The sequence below is a fragment of the Cajanus cajan genome, chromosome 1 (assembly GCF_000230855.2).
Source record: "Cajanus cajan strain Asha chromosome 1, NIPB_CcT2T_4, whole genome shotgun sequence".
Classification (NCBI taxonomy): domain Eukaryota; kingdom Viridiplantae; phylum Streptophyta; class Magnoliopsida; order Fabales; family Fabaceae; genus Cajanus; species Cajanus cajan.
In genome coordinates, this window is record NC_138517.1 from 36,668,807 (window position 1) to 36,689,138 (window position 20,332).

Consider the following 20,332-nt stretch of genomic DNA (forward strand, 5'->3'; position numbering starts at 1 on the left):
TTTATAAATTTAAGAAATTTAAAATTTTTTATATTTAAATTATTTTGATTTCAATTTTTATCATTCTTAAAATATTTTGTTTAGATAAATTAATTTTAAATTTTTAAAATTTTTAATTTTTAATTTGGATATGATAATTTAATTTCATCATGGTAAAATTAATTTTAAAAATATATTCATATGTAGAGATTTTTAAATTAAATTTTATAAAAATAAATATTAGTCAATTTTAAAATATTTAATAATTTTAAAAAAAAAATATTAGATAATATTTAATGATTTTAAAAATATTATTGAATATTCAATAATTAAAAAAATGAAGAGATAAAAGATAAGATGAAATATATAAATGAAATAAGAAAAATAAATATGAGAAATTTCAAATTTTTACTTTTTTGAAAATATTTAAAATTCTACTATTTTAAAAAATTTCACAAATTTTTTGATTTCAAATTTTTTGTAAATTTTCTATTCAAACAAAGAAGTTTACCTCAAAAAATTTAAAATTCTTCAAATAAATAAATTACTCTATTTAAATTTTCTATCCAAACAATTTAAAAAAAATTATATTTATGTGACTACTATAGTAAGTCACAAAATATATTTGACCTAATCTTGTTTCTTTTCTGACGGTAACACGTTGAAAATTGATTTCCTATTGGAAATTTAAACATGCCGGACTATTATCCTCTTGGAAAATTTATTCCACTAAACTTTAGCAAGAAAATGAACTATAAAACGAAACTGATGACTTAAGCACATACATTTCCAAATTAACAACCCAGTAAACAGCATCTATGTAGTATACAATAACCATACAACATATGTTGAGATTTCAGCTATCATTTCCATTGCAGCATAATTCTGCACAACAGTTGAGGCAACCGAAGCATCCTAAGCCAACACAAAGCTGAGTGAGTGCAACTGCACATTGGTTGTTTATCTTGGTACATGCCTTGATGCAGCACATGCAACAGCAGTAACTGCAGAAGGTGCTACAACAATTTGTGGCTGCCTTAACAAAGATTTCAGCACTGTCAGGCCCTTTTGTGTCTTGAGATCCTGGTTGAATGTTTTCAACAGTTGCAGCCAAGTCACCAAATCCTATACCTAAGTGAGGGAGCAAAAACGTTCTCTCGCCTGGGGCATTTGCTCCACTCTTAGGATGGCTCTTTTTTGACACCTTCTTGCCCTGATTGGAAGGACCAACAGAAAAGGAAGCAGGATTTTATTTATTTAAAAAAGCTATGTATTATGTAAAACCACAATAGCAAATTGGATTTTGAGCATTCAATTAAAACAGGCAAGCAAACTGACTAAATGTTGGTATTTCTATGTCATATTGATATTAGTATTACCATACATGTAATACAGAAAGGATCAAGTTTCAAAGCATGAAATGACCAAATTGGTTTACGCAAGATGATATGTATTTTATTAGGAAATAGAACCTCAAACTTTTGATACATACTTCTTTCTTTCCACCTGATTCCTTGGCTTTCTTTAGACGCTCATCATTCTCGAGAATTGTCATACGCGTGTACTCGGATTGAAAGCCAGTTTGTAAGCTTAGTTTTGCAACCTGCCAATTTAAATGATGTGACAAGAAAGAATTTTAGAGAAAAAGAAATGGACGAATATCAAATAGAGGAACAATTACTAAAATATGAAAGTAATTCAACTCAAACCATGCGAGTACGTGGAGATAGAACAGAAACTAATAACAAACCTGCTCTTCTAATTTTTCATCTTTTGAGAGCCATGCTTGAGCAGTAAGATACTCTATTTGATCTCTTGCACAAATCTGTTGAAGAAAAAGTAGTGCAGCAGAATAACAATTAGCAGTAAAGGAAATGAAACAAAATAACAAAAATTGTGCATATTAATTACGAGGGTAACTGCAAGTTCGCAAGAGTAAGATGAAGGATACCAGTACTTTAGGTACATATGCACACCTTAGAAAGATAAAGAAGGTCACTTTTTTTATGTACCCACAGAAATAAGGAATGGATGAAAAAAAGGAATTATGACTAGATTGTCTAGCTCCTAATTCAACAGATCTTCTACCAATAGTAAAATGTGACTCACATAACACTCTCATTAAATAACAGATACTTCAAAGTTCAAAGAGGATGGCAGAGTACCAAATAGATTCCTAGCATCCATAAACAAAATTTGGAATATCCTCTCCAGAAATTTTAGATATCACTTCAGCTAAAAAAGAATACAAAAAAATTGAATTTTAAATAAGCAAGGTAGTGCAAAGAGCATTACCCTTTGTACAGGTATGTCCTTAGCCTCTTGAATCTTCATATCTATTACAAAATTACTGAAATCAGCCAAGACACCTTTAATTTCTAGATCTTTGGGAAAACTTCCCTTGTATCTTCCAGATAAAATCAGAAGATCATCTGAGGAAAGATCTGGAATATGGGAGGGGCACACCTATCATAAGATATTACCAATAACGCCATTAGAGTGAACAAGTTAAGACGAAGTTAGATAAATATGCAACATGTAATAGCACACATGTTACAGAAAATCAATTGCCATAGTTGACAGGGCATGTGAATCTCATCTTGGCATTATTTATGAGTCCTTACTCTAATATTTCTCCAAAGAAAATATGAACAGGAAAAAAAATAAAAAGAAACAGAAAAATGTATCCCCTAAGGCATCAAGGAACTGCAGAGCTCAGTAGGAAGAGTATAGGAACTAAAAAAGAAGTCACTGGCTTGTTTTACTTTATCAGAGCGATAAATTCAGGATCTGTAATGAATTACTCCATCAATAAACTTCTGAATGTGATTTTCTTTCGGTTTCCCTATTTTCTAGTCCAGGTTCTATCAGACAGATATCAATATTTTGAGCTTGGATTAAGGTAGAACAACTGAAGCAAATGGATAAAAGTCATGATAGGCAATTAGTGAAATTAAGTGAAAAAGAAAAACACGGGTGACCCACTATTGCCTTATATGTATTAGCCAGGCACCAGTAAAATATTTTACCTCAACTTCGTCTAGATCATTGAATATGTCCATTGTGATATTTGCAAGAACAAGAGATGAAGCTTTGTCAAACAATTTCAGCATCTGAGGCTCGACCAAATCTGGCAATAAATAATTCAAATTGGTCATAATGCCACTGAAAAAACTTGTGTTGCAGAACACCAAAAGTATTTTTGAAAAGGTGACAAAAATGCTAAATCAGCCCACCTACTAGTAGGTAGCCAATCAGCAATTTTACTCTACTTCTGTTTTAAACATTTATGCATCTCTTGCAATTGAACAAGAGGAACGGTGTCTTTCGATAAACACTGTGTAACTTATGTGCAAAACCATTGTAGGACCTCATGATTGAATACACTGCATTTAGTTTACGGCTAGTCAACACAATCAGGTGCTCCAAATAGAGTGCATAATGTTACAACCAACCTTGGAATAATGTAATTGCATGTCAGGTATATGTTCATTGACATGGTTTGAAGATCAAAATTTCTCTAGAATCCAAAATTTCCACTTAGCTTATCATAAAAAAAAATGATAAACAATGACAATGATATTTACTTTTTGAAGTTAAAATTCAGAACTTGCCTACATCCAATGCTGCAACATGTTGACCCCGACCAATCATAGCAAGCATCCGCAAGAAATAATGATTGCAGAATAAACCTGTGATTGAATGAGGTTTTACTATTAACATAGGCAATAATCTAATAACAAAATTTCACAATTAATGAAAAAGTTTAAGAATCTTTAAAATTTAATTGGATAAGAATGTAGTATTATTGTTAAAATCCAATCCAGGCTTGAAATACTGAAAAGAAGAAATCATACCTATGCCGAAAGTGTAAATTCGGGGGGATATTAACTCTCCATTGTTCATATGATTCTTCATCATATCACAAATTTGCCTCTCATCTTCAACAGTTCCATCTGTAACTAGGAAAATAATTGGAACTGAACTTTGAGCATCAGATAGCATCTCTATTGCCTGAAAGAAAAGACAAAGTAAAAATATACAAATATACAATACAACTCTAACCAATGACAGTGAGCAGAAAAGAACTATGAATCTATGATGACATTCAACAATCATAAAAGCTAGTCTGACATATACACAAAGACGAGATAAAACGATTTGGTTCTGCATGCTGCATGCATCAAGTTGAGCAAATATTGATTCGTTTGTTTTGTTCGGTGGACATTGTTAATCTAATATTAACTAATGTATTTACAGAATAATTTTAAATGAAAAGATGTTTAATGTAATAATTGTTGGATTTAAAATATATTAAAAGTTATTGAAAATTATTTTAAAGTTATTAAAATTAATTATCTTTCTTCTCACTTCATTAAAGGTAATTTTGACATTAAAAAAAAAATTTGAAAAAGAGAAGTTATGGAAGTTAAGTTGATTTTTATTAATTAGTGTAATCTCTTTCTTTCTCTCTTTCACAAAGAGTTCTTGTTTTTTATGTATGAAGAAAAACAAACTTGGTTTTTTCATGAAAAAAATTATGAGAACTTAGAGAATTATCAACAATCAAATAAAGAGATTTCAACATTATTATAGAGACTAATTAAAAGAAGTAAGACAAGAGAGAACAATTTATTATAAATTTTGAATTGCATTATAGATTCTAGTATGTTTTCTAAACTTTCTCATAAAAATTATGAAGTATAAGAATAGTTAGAAATATATTATTTAAGATCCTTTAAGTCTTTTAAATGATAAATCCTATAAAATTACATATGATCATAAAATTTATTTACATTTAATATGAGAGCAAAGTTAGAAATAATATATTTCTCCATCAATGATCTTTTGCTCCGCAATAGATATATGTCTTTATTTGCAATTCACTTGAATTGTTTCAATATGAAATCTGTCACTATGCGCATACTAAAGCGAATTCATTGCAAAGTTCCCCAACTATGTGCGCATAAAATTTGCTTTATCGTACTTGAATTGTGTTAATTCTTAATTCATTGAATATATATAAAGGTTTCAATTCCTTTTAACATCTACGAGCACATATAAGATTTTCGATTGAAATCATTTTTTTAATTCAATTAATAATCAAGTCATTCATTGTGCTGTGCGCAAGTCATTCACTACGCGAATTGTTTTAATGTCAATTGAATGCATTTTGATAGGAATATAATAGCCAGGCCAGAATGTTACCATATTGGGCTAAAGACTACTTAATGAATTAGTGAATATGATGTTGAATTGGGCTTTATTGTAATTGTTTTCCTCCAAGGTCTTTAGACCATTGTAAGGGTATATAACCCTGGGTCACCGCCGAATGAAAGGAAAGAAAATTTCTGAATTTAGATTTTATTAGATTTGTTCTTGTAGACCTAAATTCTCTGTAGTCTCTATCAAATTGGTGCTTTCATTGCTATGGCTCCTAAGCCTAATCGGGATGCGGACCTCAACCGTGATGAGGCCATTGCCAACCTCACTTCTCAAATTGCTGATTTACAGGTACAATTGTCCCAACAAACTCAAATTCACGATGAACGTCATGCTGCTTTAACCACTCTTCTGTCCGGGCTGATAGACACCTCACCCAACAACTGAACACGCCACCCGTAGTTAGTTCCACATCCCTCCCATCATCCCCACCTCTCGCCGTGCCTGGTACCCTTGGCCTAACCGCTCCATTGATTTCCAACCCACCGCCATACAATTCATTCCCAACATTCTCTACCACTACATCTTCTACCTCGCACCTACATAACCCATACGTTCCACCTTTTCCTCACAATAATTTTTTCGCCAATCCCAACCCTAACCCTATCCCATCCACCACTCCCATGGCCAATACTATTTCTTTCCCTTCCACCATCCGCCCTCCCAAGTTACAGCTCTCCTTATTTTATGGTTCTGAACCTTTGGATTGGATTTTCCAAGCTGAACAGTTCTTTTTGTTTTATCAAGTGCCTTGGGAACAACGGGTTCCTATGGTGGCCTTCTATATGAAGGGCGAAGCCTTGAGTTGGTTCAAATGGCTGTATTCTTTGAATCAATTGGGGGATTGGCCATGTTTTAGCCGAGCACTAGAATTACGATTTGGGCCATCTACGTATGAAAATCATCAAGGTACATTATTCAAACTCCAACAATCTGGATCTGTGGGTGAATATCAGGCCTGTTTTGAAAAATTGTGTAACAAAATTGTTGGCTTATCCCATGAAAATTTGTTGAATTGTTTCTTGTCGGGCTTAAGCCCACCCATTGAGCGTGAGCTCAAAATTCTCAAACCTTGCAACCTGACACAGGCTATTGGCATGGCTAAACTGGTGGAGGAAAAATTATCCGACGCTACGCCTAAATTCTATCGCCCAACCCTCCCCACATCCACGACCTCCCATAACACCCAAGCTCCCAACTGTACCAAATTGCCCTCGCCACCAGATCTTACCCAATCTACCTCCACAAATTCACCAAAAATTCCCATAAAAACCTTATCCACGCAACAAATGCAAGAACGTCGAGCCTTGGGTCTTTGTTATAACTGTGATGAAAAATTTATGCCCGGCCATCGATGTAACACTCCCAAATTCTTACTTTTATTGTGTGACGAGGAAACCGACACCTGCCCGTTCTTTATTGACACTCCACCAGCCGATTACAGATTCGATCCGCAACTTTCAGCCACGCACCACTCAAGCAATGACATGTAGCAACCTTGAGGACAAGGTGCTGACTCAACCGGGGGGCATTGATAGGAATATAATAGTCAGGCCCATAATGTTACCATATTGGGCTAAAGACTACTTAATGGATTAGTGAATATGATGTTGAATTGGGCCTTATTGTAATTGTTTTCCTCCAAGGTCTTTAGACCATTGTAAGGGTATATAACCCTGGGTCACCGCCGAATGAAAGGAAGGAAAATTTCTGAATTTAGATTTTATTAGATTTGTTCTTGTACACCTAAATTCTCTGTAGTCTCTATCACATTTTTTTTTGGAACTCACACTAAAAGCAATAATTAATTTTAATAGAATGTATCTATTTCTAAATTTGAAGTGCACGAAGTAGGACAAGATTATTAGCAATAATTGATATTTGCTTTGTGTGTATATGGATTTCTGTACAGTATAGTATTTGAAAAGGAATTGTAAAATTAATCTTTTATTTTTTTTTTGTATAGAAAGAAGTGTTTTTGAATTATACATTAAAGTAAGACATTTTAATCACCAAAGTGATTTAATATATGAGTTTATAATTTCAAGTTACTTGATTGATTAGAATAATGGCGTTATGTAATTAATATGTTTAGGTTGTTTAAAATTGTTGATTATAAGGCATATATAGATTACTCAAAGGTGAATCATTTTTTATAATTAATGGTATTAAAGATTTTATTCAGGCCTGTTGAGTGCATGTTATCTAAAGATAACATGCATGTCAAGAATAGCATAATTTATTGTCCATTAAAGTATATTTGTTTTGCGTCATTGTTCATGTGGATATGTATTTATTTATCACCGAAAGGTGAACTTAGATACACGATTAAATTTGATGTAGTTTGAATCCATTATTATACTCAAAACATTAATGCGTGAGTTTATTTAAATGTAAGCAATTATGTCCAATATGCTCACTTTAGGTAACTTAATGATCAAGTTCAATAGGATAAATTATGTTGATTGGTCTAAAATGATCCAGTTTCAACTAAGTGTAGTGAACTTAGACTTAGCATTGGTAATGGATGAAAGTCCTCCAATCATTACAGAGACCAATATCAATGCTAACAAGTCTCTCTATGAGGCTTGGGAGCGGTCTAATAGATTGACTCTGAATTTGATGAGATTAACTATGATTACAATGTAAGTCATCTATGCCCAAAAAAAAAATAATGCAAGGGAATTCATGAAATTGGTCAAGGATTACTTCATTACTGATAAGTCAATTGTGGGGAATCAAGTGAATTGACAAACAAAATGTTTAATTGGTCTCAATCAATTCATGATCATGTGACAAAAATGGCTAATATGGCAACAAAGTTAAACTCCATGGGAATGAAAGTGAGTAAGTCCTTTCTGGTACAATTTATTTTGAATTATCTTCCTGTTAAATTTGGCCAATTTCAAGTGAACTATAACACTCTTAAGAAAAAATGAAAATTTCAAGAAATTAAGGCCTTGTTAATTTAGGAGGGAAGTTAAAGAAAATGAAGAATAACTCAATTCATCTCATGACTCATGATGCATATGGAGTTAGTACTAGCAAATGCAAGCTGAGTAAGAAGAATAATGGATAATTCCAATTAAAGGTTAAAGATGGAGGAGTCCATAAGGAAAAGAAGTGTTATTTCTATAAAGCAAGTGACCACTTCAAGAAGGATTGCCTAAAAAAACAAAAAGAAATAGTTTGAAATAAAAAAAAAGTATTTTTTATATCTGTAAACTTTGAATCAAATCTTGTTGAGGTACTATTGGGAAAAACCCAAGTCCCACCAATCCTAGATCATTAAAAAAGGGTCACCCACCATTTATCTACGTACCAAGCCTAATAGTGCTGGACGTGAGGGGGTGTATTGGGAAAAACCCAAGTCTCACATCGACTAGAGATTAGGCAATTAAATAGTATATAAGTGAAAAGCAACTCTTACCTTACAAGCCGGTTTTATAGGGTTGAGTTAGGCTTAATCCACTATTCTAAGATGGTATCAGAGCTATCCTAAATTCTTAAAAATGGGTCACCCACCATTGATACATGCACCATAGGCATGAGGGGGTGTATTGAGAAAAACTCAAGTCTCGCCAATCCTAGATCATTAAAAAGGGTCACCCACCATTTATCCACGTACCAAGCCCAATAGTGTTGGACGTGAGGGGGTGTATTGGAAAAAACCCAAGTCCCACATCGACTAGAGATTAGGCAATTGAATAGCATATAAGTAGAAAGCAACCCTCACCTTACAAGCCAATTTTGTAGGGTTGAGTTAGGCTTAATCCACTATTCTAAGAGGTACCTTATAACACATGTGACTTAATTCTAGAGCAACTACTCATGTGTCACATATTATGTAGGGAATCTTTTCAATCCAAATCATAAGAGGAACTAAAAAGTTTCTCTATATGGAAAATAGAATGAAGGCAAGAATAAAGGGCATTCAAGTGTATAGATTAATCTTTAACATAGGGTGTCATGTAGATTTGGAATGATGTCAATATGTACCTGGATGTGCTAGGAATTTAAATCATCTTGAAGTGATTGGCTATTCATATTCAAATTATGCTAGATGTGTGGACTCAAAAAAAGTCTAAATTTGGGTACATCTTTCTTTTAGTTGGAGGAGCGGTGTCATGAAAAAGTGCAAAACAATCCATGATTGTCACTTCTACCATGGGGGTTGAGTTTGTGGCATGCTTTTAAGGCCACAATTCAAGCATTATGATTTTCAGGATTCGGAATTATTAATAGTATAGTTAAACCACCGAGGATTTATTATGATAACTCTACAACTATCTTCTTCTCTAAGAATGACAAATACATTAAAGGAACAAAACATATAGAATTAAAGTTTTTATCAATTAAGGAAGAATTGCATAAATATAAAGTGTCTATTGAGCCTATTGGTACAAAATTAATGATAGCAAATCTGTTGACTAAAGGCTTACCACCTAAGACATTCATTGGCCATATTGAAAGGATGGGTGTTATGGATAAGTCTTTGTTAACGATGTAGTGTGATATGTATATGTGTACATTATAGTTATATTGTTCATATTGTATGACACTTGTGAATTCAATTATAGTTGTTTATGTTTATCTTTTCATTCACATTATATGATATACATTATTACTTTAATGAGAGGATAAAACATGTCTTGGAAAGGATGATAAAGACATATGTTACAGTATTAATTAAAGTTAACTTGAATTAAATGATTTGTGATGCATGGAAGGAACCAAGTTAATATAACTTGCAACTGCCATGATTCAATCATTTTAATTTAATTAAGAATAGTCACTTGTAATTTTAACGTATGGTGCGCTCTTATAGTTTAATGTTGAATCTTTAAGTCATTAAATGAGCCAAGTAGGAGAACGTTAAATTATTTAATATAATATTGACTCATGTATTTAGGAAATGATTTTTAATGAAAAGATGTCTAATATGATGATTATTAAACTTAAAATATATTAAAAGTTATTGGAGATTATTTTTCAGTTATTAAAATTATTTCTCCCTTTTCTCCCTTCATTAAGAGTAATTTTGACATTAAAGAAAAAGAATTTGAAAAAGAGAAGTTACTAAAGATAAGTGGGTTTTTATTAACTAGTGTAACCTCTTTCTTTCTCTCTCAAAGTGTTCTTGTTTTTTAGCATGAAGAAAAAAAACTTGGTTTTTTTCAAGAAGAAAATTATGAGAACTTAGAAAATTGTCAAAAATCGGATAAAAAGGTTTTAAATAATGACCAATTAAAAGAAGTAAGAAAAGAGAGAATAATTTATTAAAAATTCTAAATTGCATTATGGACCTTGATATGTTTTCTATATTTTCTCTTAAAATTATGGAGTATATATAATAATAATAAGAAATATGTTATCTAAGATCTTTTAAGTGTGACTATCTTGAAATTACGTGTGATCATAAAATATACTTACAGTCTTTATATTAACAGCTTTGATTCAGTAATTTTCACGTTGAATGATAAAGATTAGAGGCAAAATATTTATTTATTACTAACAATACACTAACTAAATAATGGTGTTAAATATATAATTAGCAAATAATATGTCAAAACAAGAAAAATTGCATGAATAATTAAGTTACCGTGTTTAAGGGCTGCGAAATATTTGTATCACCCCCTGCAATAAAATTCATGTTAATCCACTCAATGGCCCTTTCAACAGCATCCTTCGAAGCCGATTCCATTGATTTTGAAAATTGATATATATCTCCATTAAATGCTATAATACTAAACGAATCATCAGGATGGAGCTTAGAAAGAGCAGCCGATAGTGCATTCTTTGTCTCATCAATTACCTTTCCCCGCATGCTTCCACTTATGTCAATCACAAACACGATGTCCTTTCTGAATATCTAGACATTGTAGAACCAGCAATGTGAACAAAAAGACAATTACAAAATTCTATGTATAATGCACACCTATTCTATAGAATAGGACCTTTACAAACCTTCCTACTCTGACGATTTCCAGGAGAAAGGTACATGCAGAACATCTCTCTTTGATCAAAATCATCCAAAGATGCAGATTCCAAAAGAACACCACCACTTATCTGACTTGAAGAATCCTGAATTTATACAACAAGTCAAAGTGAAGCTTTCAACAGCTGAAGCTACAAATACGAATTAATGACATTAAAAGTAGCATTGAGTCTTACAGGCACATGATATGAAAAGTTGAAATCGGTTTTTGACCACGCGAGAACATCTGACTCATACAAGAAACCCACACTCCCAGCATTCTGCCTCACTTTCTGTACAGTCAGGGAACAGAACCACATTACTTGACTAATTGGTTGTTCATAAAATATCAACACAAGAATTGAACCAAATATGAACCTTCAGGGTATGACTCATTGACTGGCAAATAAGCTCGCTTCCAGTTACAGCATTCACATTTATTTCTATCTTTTCTTTTTTGGCCATTCTCTTTCCAACAGGGTTGACAAAATCAGGAAAGTTAAAAGGCACATTCAAGCAGAACATATCATTGCTGTATTGTATCTTCTGGTGCCAACTAATTTTAACAGATAAAATGGAACCTCCATCAATCTGTTACAAGCATAACAAGCAACTTCAGAATAAGATAACAAAACCATATTTACCTAGAAAGCAATAACCTTCGGAATACAGAGACTTAATATCTACCTTCGGTATACTCAAAGTAAACAAATTAGGCCCGATAAAGCCTCCATTTTGAGCTAGGATCATATTCTCCTCACCATTGTTGTCTTTCAGATCAACCAGCTTAGTGGAATAAGATTTCCTATGAACGGTGACCTCCACACCTAGAATTGAACCCTGTTAGCCAAATGGCATCAGAACACAAAATCTACAACTTCTTTAAAACATTATTCAAACGCAACAAGTTTGGGAGTTATTATGGCAACCTTACATATAGGGTAGTTGTCAAAGCATTTATTCGTGGCTAATTCCACAATAATTTGTATGAAAAACTATTAAATATACACAAACAACTGATAGTGGATTTGGAGTTTTGGACACTTAACAAAAAGCTGGCAATGGATTAGGAAGGCCAGAAATTCTAGCCTAGACTTTTTATTCAAATTCTGCATATGTAAGGCATGAGGGTGAGTGTTTGTAAACTTGATTTTGGGTAATATTGATTTTCCAAATTTGACCTTGATTGGATGAAAGTATGAAAAGAAAGAGTTTTTTTTTTTTTTTTTTTTTTTAAATTGAGAAGCTCTCAAAATAACATAACCAAACTAGCTGTCTTGATTATAATTAAGTGTGAAAAGAAGTGGTATATACTTGGATTCTTATTTTAAAAGCAAGTTCACATAAAAATTAGTAGAAGATTCTCAACTACATTCAAAAATTTTGTTACCTTTAAATCAAAATGACCCTTTAGGGATATAATCGCGTTTGCTTGAAAACAAACACGATTTATTTTTTGAGTTTAATTTTGATATAATCTCAATGTAAACATTGTTACACTATTAACTAAACAAAATCACTTCGGATATATCTTTTAAGACTTTATTTTCTAGGCACAGCTAGTTTAATAATTTTCCCATTGTCAATTAATAAAAAAATCATAATAGTTATAATTTTTAAGACAATTATTGTAAAAATTAACAATTTTTCTTTATACCTGTTAAATTATGATTGAATGATTGTGTAAAATCTATAAACATTAGCGATACATAGAGTAATTTTTCTAAATTTTAAATTGATTATTATAAAAGACAACATTAATGTCTTATGGAAATTCTATGGTACTTACTCTTCAAAATTTAAGGTTTTGTTAATTATAAAATAAAATAAAGTTTCTCCCTCTCTCTTGGTGTGTCTAAACTTATTCAAGTGTTAACTCAAAGATTACCGAAATTCTAAGATTTATAAAGCTATCATAGCAACTCTAATATGATGACTAATTATTAGATGATAGTATAAAAGTGTTTTATATTATAAGTGCATTATAAAAAATTCAAATATTATTTATATTTACTTTAAAAAATGTGCCAAATTACAATTGACTACGGTCATCTTTGATTGATGTTGATGTGTCAATTCATAACAATAATAATAATAAATAATGTTTAATTATTAATTTTGTTCCTGTATTTATCTTCACTTTACTATTTTGATCCTGTGGGTAAAAATCTTGTAAGCTTTGGACGGGAAACCATTGTAACATTGCTATAAAAATTTTCTTATGGTGTAAAACTTTTATAAATTTTCTCTGTCGTGGAAGAAATTTTTGACAATTTAATAATCACGACTAAGTTCTGCCAAACAAATTTTGCAACTGACTCAACAACGCTAGTAACAAGATTAATGGCAAACACCAAGGCACATTAAATTTGTTCGTTCATGTACTCAGTTTTACAATACAAATTTTATATTTTTTTTTATAAGAAAGTATAACTTACTTTTACTATATTAGTTTCTATAAAGACAAAGAAGTACTTTCAATGATATTTTCAGTCACAATCCTATATTCAAGATGAAAATTAAACTCTAATCTTTTAATTAAGTAGTACACATGTTAAATTACTCTATATATATAGGAAGTATAGAAAAATATAACACTTTATGAGATATAGTTAAAATAGGTGAGAAATTAAAAATAAAGAAGTTAAAAATTAGAATTGTTTGGTTGAGATGAAATAATAAGAAAAGAAACTAAACAGTTTATATCCCACTAAAAAAATTTCCTGAATGAAGTGGTGAAAAATAGCAGGGAGTGCATGTTTTATAGAAATAAGCTTTTATGGCCTTTGATTGGGTGGGGTAAAGGTAATAAAATAATACTTTTATCTTTCTGAAGTGTCTATATAAAAAACCTGTCATGCCATTTATCGAGTTATGAGTTATGCTATATCTTCCCACAAAGTTAACCGAATGTACCTTATACAAAGTGACATTTATTATTAATTTTACCGTATAGTTTTTATCATGTTCATGTTTGACTAGTTTTTCGGCTTATCCTTCTGGAGAATTTAGCAAGGTTAGGATATACAGAATTAGTATTCTTGTTGGTAAGGTGGTTTAAACTTTTAATGTGCGTGTTCATTCAGAAAAGACTAATTATAAATTAATTTTGTAAGACTGACTTAAATTTAAATCTATCAAAAAAATTATTCGTGGTTTATTCACGTATTAAACCTGACCTAATAGTGTTGGACATTTAAAAATGTTGTATTATATTTAAAAGTGTAATAAGAGGAAGCAGGAGCACCTGATGCGGGAGGGGCATGGCGATGAGGCAATCGCAGGAGCGGCTGCCGGAGATGCAGTGGAGTCTCCAGGCGGCGGAGAGGGAGAGGGAGGCGGCGGCGTTGAGGAAGCAATGGGCGGCGAGGTTGAAGGAATTCATGTGGAGGGGAATGAGAGCGGGAGGGTCACACTTGCCGTGGACGTAGGGCTGGTAGCTGGGAACATCGGGGTTGTCGACGATTGAAGGGTCATTTATAACAGCGTAGAGCATGGGCGCGGTTGGGAGGTAAGCGGTGTGGGACTTGGACATGGTGGGAGGGGGTCTGGGCGGCGACACGGCCCTGTCATTGCCGAAGTATATGCGCTTGGAGAGGCGCAGCCCCTCCTCCACCGATTTCGAGAATTCCTCGGCCATCGTTTTTCGGAGAGATTAAGGAAGAACAAGGTTGAAACAGAGGGAGGAGGGAGACATCTCAAACCCCCACTCCCTCAATTTCCATTTCCAACCCCCTTTCGTGTTTGTCGCTCGCGGGGGTTAAAAATAGCTACCTACATACTTTTTAGTTATACTACCCCTACGCCCTACGAGCCACGTTCCTCTTCTCATCGTCTCATTCAACTGTCTTGTCTTGTGTTGACACTTGACATTAACTTCCCCTCTCGTTCGGCTTCGCTTTCCTTCTCCTTGGTCCTTTCGTCGGTGTTTCCGTGTCACACTCGCACCCTTCCTCTTCATTCAACACGGTTTCATCATTAATTTCCATGTTTTAAAAAACTCTTGATAATAGATGTGCATAATAAATTATACAAACGATTTATTATTATTAGAGGAGTAGACGCACTTCGTGCTTTTAATAATTATATATATATATAATATTATAAGGTTATTTGTAATTATTTAAAAAGTATATAAGTTTTTTTATATTTTTTAATATTTAAAAGATATAATAGTTTACTAAAAAAAAGTAGAGACTAAAAGCGGTTAAATATCTTTATATCTTCTTTATAATAGGTATAGATATAATGTAAAATTTGTAAAATATTTATGTGGAAAAAAAATTACGTACATAAAAGATTGGTTTGAGTTAGAGGAAAATACTTAATATATTTTTTGATACACATTTTTAGGCTATTAATGTAACTTAAAAATTAAAGGTATTTGAATATGTTATATGATATGGAGTTAAGGTATATATAAACCATTGCAATATAATAATAATAATAATAAAAATAATAAATGAAGCTCACAAAAGTGTTAATATTTTGAAAGGAAATAATGTTTTGAATTATTTGTAAAAAGCAAAGTAAAATCATAAACAAAAGAAAATATTTGCCCTTTTTGGCCAAAATCATGTTGATATATTACATGATTCAAAGGAATTTCTCACTTTTGGTTAGTGCATTTGTGTGTTTATTTTCTAGATTTTTGACTTTATAAAGGATGTTTCTTAATTAGTTGTTATTTTTACTGATTTTTCTTATCCTGTTTTGCAAGGTTGCTTCTTCATATTATGTGTCCATTGTTTTAATTTGGATGACTTTCTCCTTAAATAACCTTTTTTGTTTTTTTATTTAATGTCAATGTGACTTCTATTTTTTCTTGAAGCTTTTGTCTTTATCTTGATCTTTATATTATTACTATTTCATAAAATAGTAAATATAATTGTTCTGACCACTACAAGAAAATGACGATTTTGCGACGGTTATATGGCCTACATTGCGACGGTTAGAACTGCTGCAAAGACAACAGCCTCTAAATTAATATTACAACCCTTTTTTTACCCGTCGGAAATTATAATTTTTTTTTATTTTAATAAATTTATTAATGTAACAATCCTCATATTTGGCCTTTCAAGGATTTTATTTCACGATATTTCACTGTTTAGCATGTTTTATCCTTACTTGTGCAATTTCTGGGAAACTTCCCAGAAGGTCACCCATCCCTGTACTACTCTAGGTCAAGCACGCTTAACTGTGAAGTTCTGATGAGTAAGCTACCGAAATGTATATGTATGTTGTCAGTATAACTTGTACAAATTAATTCATTTAAGTTATCCTCAAATATACAATCTCATATTTGTACTATAATAATAATATATAATAATTTTATATTACAAATAATAATAATAATAATAATAATATATTTAGTTATTCTTTATTTATATGTACTTACTTTTATAATTAACATCTACTTATTTCAATTTAAAATTATAATTTAAATTATTTAAAATTTTTAATTTATAATGACAATATAATTTATAAAATTATAAATATTTATTTATTACATACTTATAAATTAAATTTTAATATTTTAAATAAATTATTAATTAATTTAATATATTTATTTACCTTAAATCAAACATATAAAATTAAAAAAAAAATGTATTTATCCTTGTTTTATTTTCTAATTATCAACTATTAATAAAATACTAACTTAAAATTTTATCTATTTATATATAATATTCTCATATCAAATTTAAAACCAGATATTAGTTATACAAAAATATTAAGATCATATAGTAAATTGTCAATAAGATTTTAGTTAAATAATTTAAAATAATTTATGTTTCAATTATATTGTTAATTAGAAAATAATTTATTCCAAAACTAATTAATTTTTTTATATTAATTATTAGTAAAATTTAATAATTTTTAAATTAACAATTAATTGGATCGATGAAATTCAATTCACACGATGAGTTATTAAGCGGAATAACTTTACCAAGAGTTATTTTGTAAGTTATCTTAAATCAAACATATAAAATTCAAAAAATGTATTTATCCTTGTTTTATTTTTTAATTATCAACCATTAATAAAATACTAACTTAAAATCTTATCTAATTATATCATAATATTTTCATATCAAATTTAAAACCAGTTCTTACATTTTCAAAAAATATAAATTTTTCTGAAATATTCCATCAATAATATAGCTTTTCCTACAAAAATTTTCTCATCGAAAATATAAATTTTTCGACAAATTTAATTTTGTTTTTATAAGAAATCATCTTCGATTAATATAACATTTTGTATATATGATATAACAGTAAAAGATTTTCAATTTAACGGTTAAATTTACAAAATTCACATTTAATATAAAGTTATTGAGTGGTGTAACACTTAGTAAAATTTACACTGATGTAATTATAAACCCCCTCATATATATACATATATATATATATATATATATATATATATATATATATATATTAAATGTGACTTTTACTAAGTATTACACCGCTCAATAACTTTATATTAAATGTGAATTTGGTAAATCCAACTGTTAGATTGAAAGTTCATATCTCTCATAGATTATATATACAAAACTTTATATTAACCCAAGATGATTTGATACTTCATTTTTATAAAACAAAATTGATGTAATATATTCATTTCAAAATACACTAAAATATAAACAATTTGATTACCTTCCAGTTGTTGTTCAATTTTAACAAAATTTGATATACACTTATAAAGTGATATGAACTTTCAATTTAACGGTTGGATTTACAAAATACACATTTAATATAAAGTTATTGAGCAACATAATACTTAATAAAAGTTACATTGGTATAATTATAACCCCCTATATTATATATATATATATATATATATATATATATATATATATATATATATACAGGGACGGATGTACGTTTGGAATTGTGGGCACTTGCCCCACTACTATTTGACATATACATAATTTTTTATCTAAAAAAATAATATATTTTAAAAAATAAAAATTATATTCTAATAAAATAAAAATATAGATTCAGAAAAAATGTTTATTTATTTTATATTTGTCAAATTTTTGAAAGAAATTAATTCTCATGTAATAAAAAAAAATTCTTAATAATGAATTAATTTTTAAAAAAAGTTTAATTATAATATATATATATATGTATATATATATATATATATATATATATGTCTTAATATTCACATATATAATGTAATATATTAAAATAAAAAGTTTTTTGATAAAATAAAATTTTTACCATGCATGTTTATCTTTTGTGTTTTTTATTTATTGTATACGTTGATTGAAAAAATCAAAATAGTGAAATTGTATATATTGAAGAAAAAAATCAAAATAAGAAAAATCAGAAGATTTATTCCATTTAGAATTGTTATTATAAGATATATTTTAAAATAAATTATCATCTAAAAATATATATTAGATATTAAAAACATATTTATATCATAAATAAATTAAACTGGATTTTTATAAAATTTAACATATTTATTTTTATATTTTTAATAGTGTTAAAAAGATGGACATTTAAAATAAAATTTATAAAATTTAACATTGTAAATTATTCAATAATATGTGATGTGATAACTCAAAAATTAAGTTATAAAATGATAATTATACTTATTTATATATTCTAACACATCTTACATACAAGATAAATTCATAAGTTTGTTGAAAGATAAACTTATATTCTAGTCACGATTTTGAAATTATATAAAGAAAAAAAATCGTGTACCTCATGTTAAAGAAAGTATATATAAAATTGTTAATAAAATATAAGTTCATTAAGATAATATACATAATACTTCAAAAAAAAACTTTTAAATTCTAATAAAAAAAATGCTTAAAATTTTGCGACGGTTTATGACTAACTGTCGCAATGTTAAATTTGCGACGGTTTATGATTAACTGTCGCAATGTTAAACTTGCGACGGTTTATCATAAACCATCGCAATGTTAAACAAATTTTGCGACAGTTTAGGATAAACCGTCGCAATGTTAAACAAATTTTGCGACGATTTACGATAAACCGTCGCAATGTTGAACAATTTTGCGACGGTTTTGAAAAACTGTCGTATGAAGGGTCGCAATATCAAAGCGACGACGGTTTCTAGATAACCGTCGCAATTTGCCCGTCGTAATTTATCATTTTTCTTGTTGTGGACCAAGGAGGGGTCTAGGGTTCTTCTCCTAGATCAGTCCTTTGAGTCAGAGCATTCAAGAGTGTAATTTGTCTCCTTTACTCTAGGGTTTTTAGGTCTTATATTTTCTTGTTCATGGGCCTCATGGCCTCGTGAGCGCGGAGATTTTTATGACAATTTTTTGGGAATATTTTGTCATTAAAGATAGGATTTTATCCCTGATATCGGATCAGTGCCTACGTAGGAGGGTCAGATCGGATTCTGATCGAGACGACACACCTACGTAAGAGAATCTGATCTGACCCCTCTACATAGGTGCTTAGAATCCGATCTGACCCTCTTATGTAGGTGTGTCATCTCGGTCAGAATCCGATCTGACCCTCCTACCGAGACGGTACAATAATATAGAAAATTCTCCATAGGAAAATACGATAAATTTAAGAAATACAATATATATATATATATATATATATATAAAAGGAGGGATCCTTTCATTCCAGGTGTAAGTCTACCTACACTTACTTCGTTCAATAACTCATGTTCTACATCAAATTTCAACGATCCAATCGATCAATTTAAAGTTCTTAATGCATAGATCAAATCTGCAAAATTTTTAGAAAATTTGAAAATCATTTGATACTTCATTTCATTAATTTGAATCAATGTATAAAATAATTTTATGATTATCCATCAATTTGAATTGATGAAATGAAGTATCAAATAATTTTTAAATTTTCTAAAACTTTGCAGATTTGATCTATACATTAAGAACTTTAAATTGAACGGTTGGATCTTGAAATTTGATGTAGAACATGAGTTATTGAACGGAGTAAGTCTAGGTAGACTTACTCCTAGAGTAAAACGATCCCTCCTCTCTCTCTCTCTCTCTCTCTCTCTCTATATATATATATATATATATATATATATATATAATTTTGAATATTCTAACAATTTCTTGCATTTTATTGAGTAGTATCATTTTTAATAGACTAAATTACATTTTTGGTTCTCCTATTTTTGTTAATGCGTAA

General features: G+C 30.1%; 1 protein-coding gene across 1 annotated transcript; it reads right to left on the bottom strand.

Annotated features, from left to right (window-relative positions):
• Window positions 1-745: 745 nt before the first annotated feature.
• Window positions 746-15,132, bottom strand: LOC109803524 (uncharacterized). The gene is made up of 13 exons (XM_020365138.3): window positions 14,427-15,132; window positions 11,867-12,019; window positions 11,558-11,770; window positions 11,377-11,472; window positions 11,170-11,286; window positions 10,805-11,074; window positions 3,837-3,993; window positions 3,594-3,671; window positions 3,009-3,109; window positions 2,275-2,445; window positions 1,730-1,804; window positions 1,472-1,582; window positions 746-1,192 (listed from the first exon to the last, which is right to left on the bottom strand). Exons 1-13 carry the CDS (start codon window positions 14,817-14,819, stop codon window positions 836-838), a joined length of 2,292 nt encoding a protein of 763 aa, XP_020220727.1. The 5' UTR covers window positions 14,820-15,132; the 3' UTR covers window positions 746-835.
• Between the last annotated feature and the right edge of the window lie 5,200 nt (window positions 15,133-20,332).

Bases quoted from the DNA above. Each gene is read 5' to 3' on its own strand.
- LOC109803524 (XM_020365138.3), bottom strand. From the start codon at position 14,819: ATGGCCGAGGAATTCTCGAAATCGGTGGAGGAGGGGCTGCGCCTCTCC. The intron at 11,771-11,866 runs GTAGATATTAAG...TGCTTGTAACAG, and splicing joins TTACTTTGAGTATACCGAAG to ATTGATGGAGGTTCCATTTT. The intron at 11,287-11,376 runs GTAAGACTCAAT...GTATAAATTCAG, and splicing joins ACTTTTCATATCATGTGCCT to GATTCTTCAAGTCAGATAAG.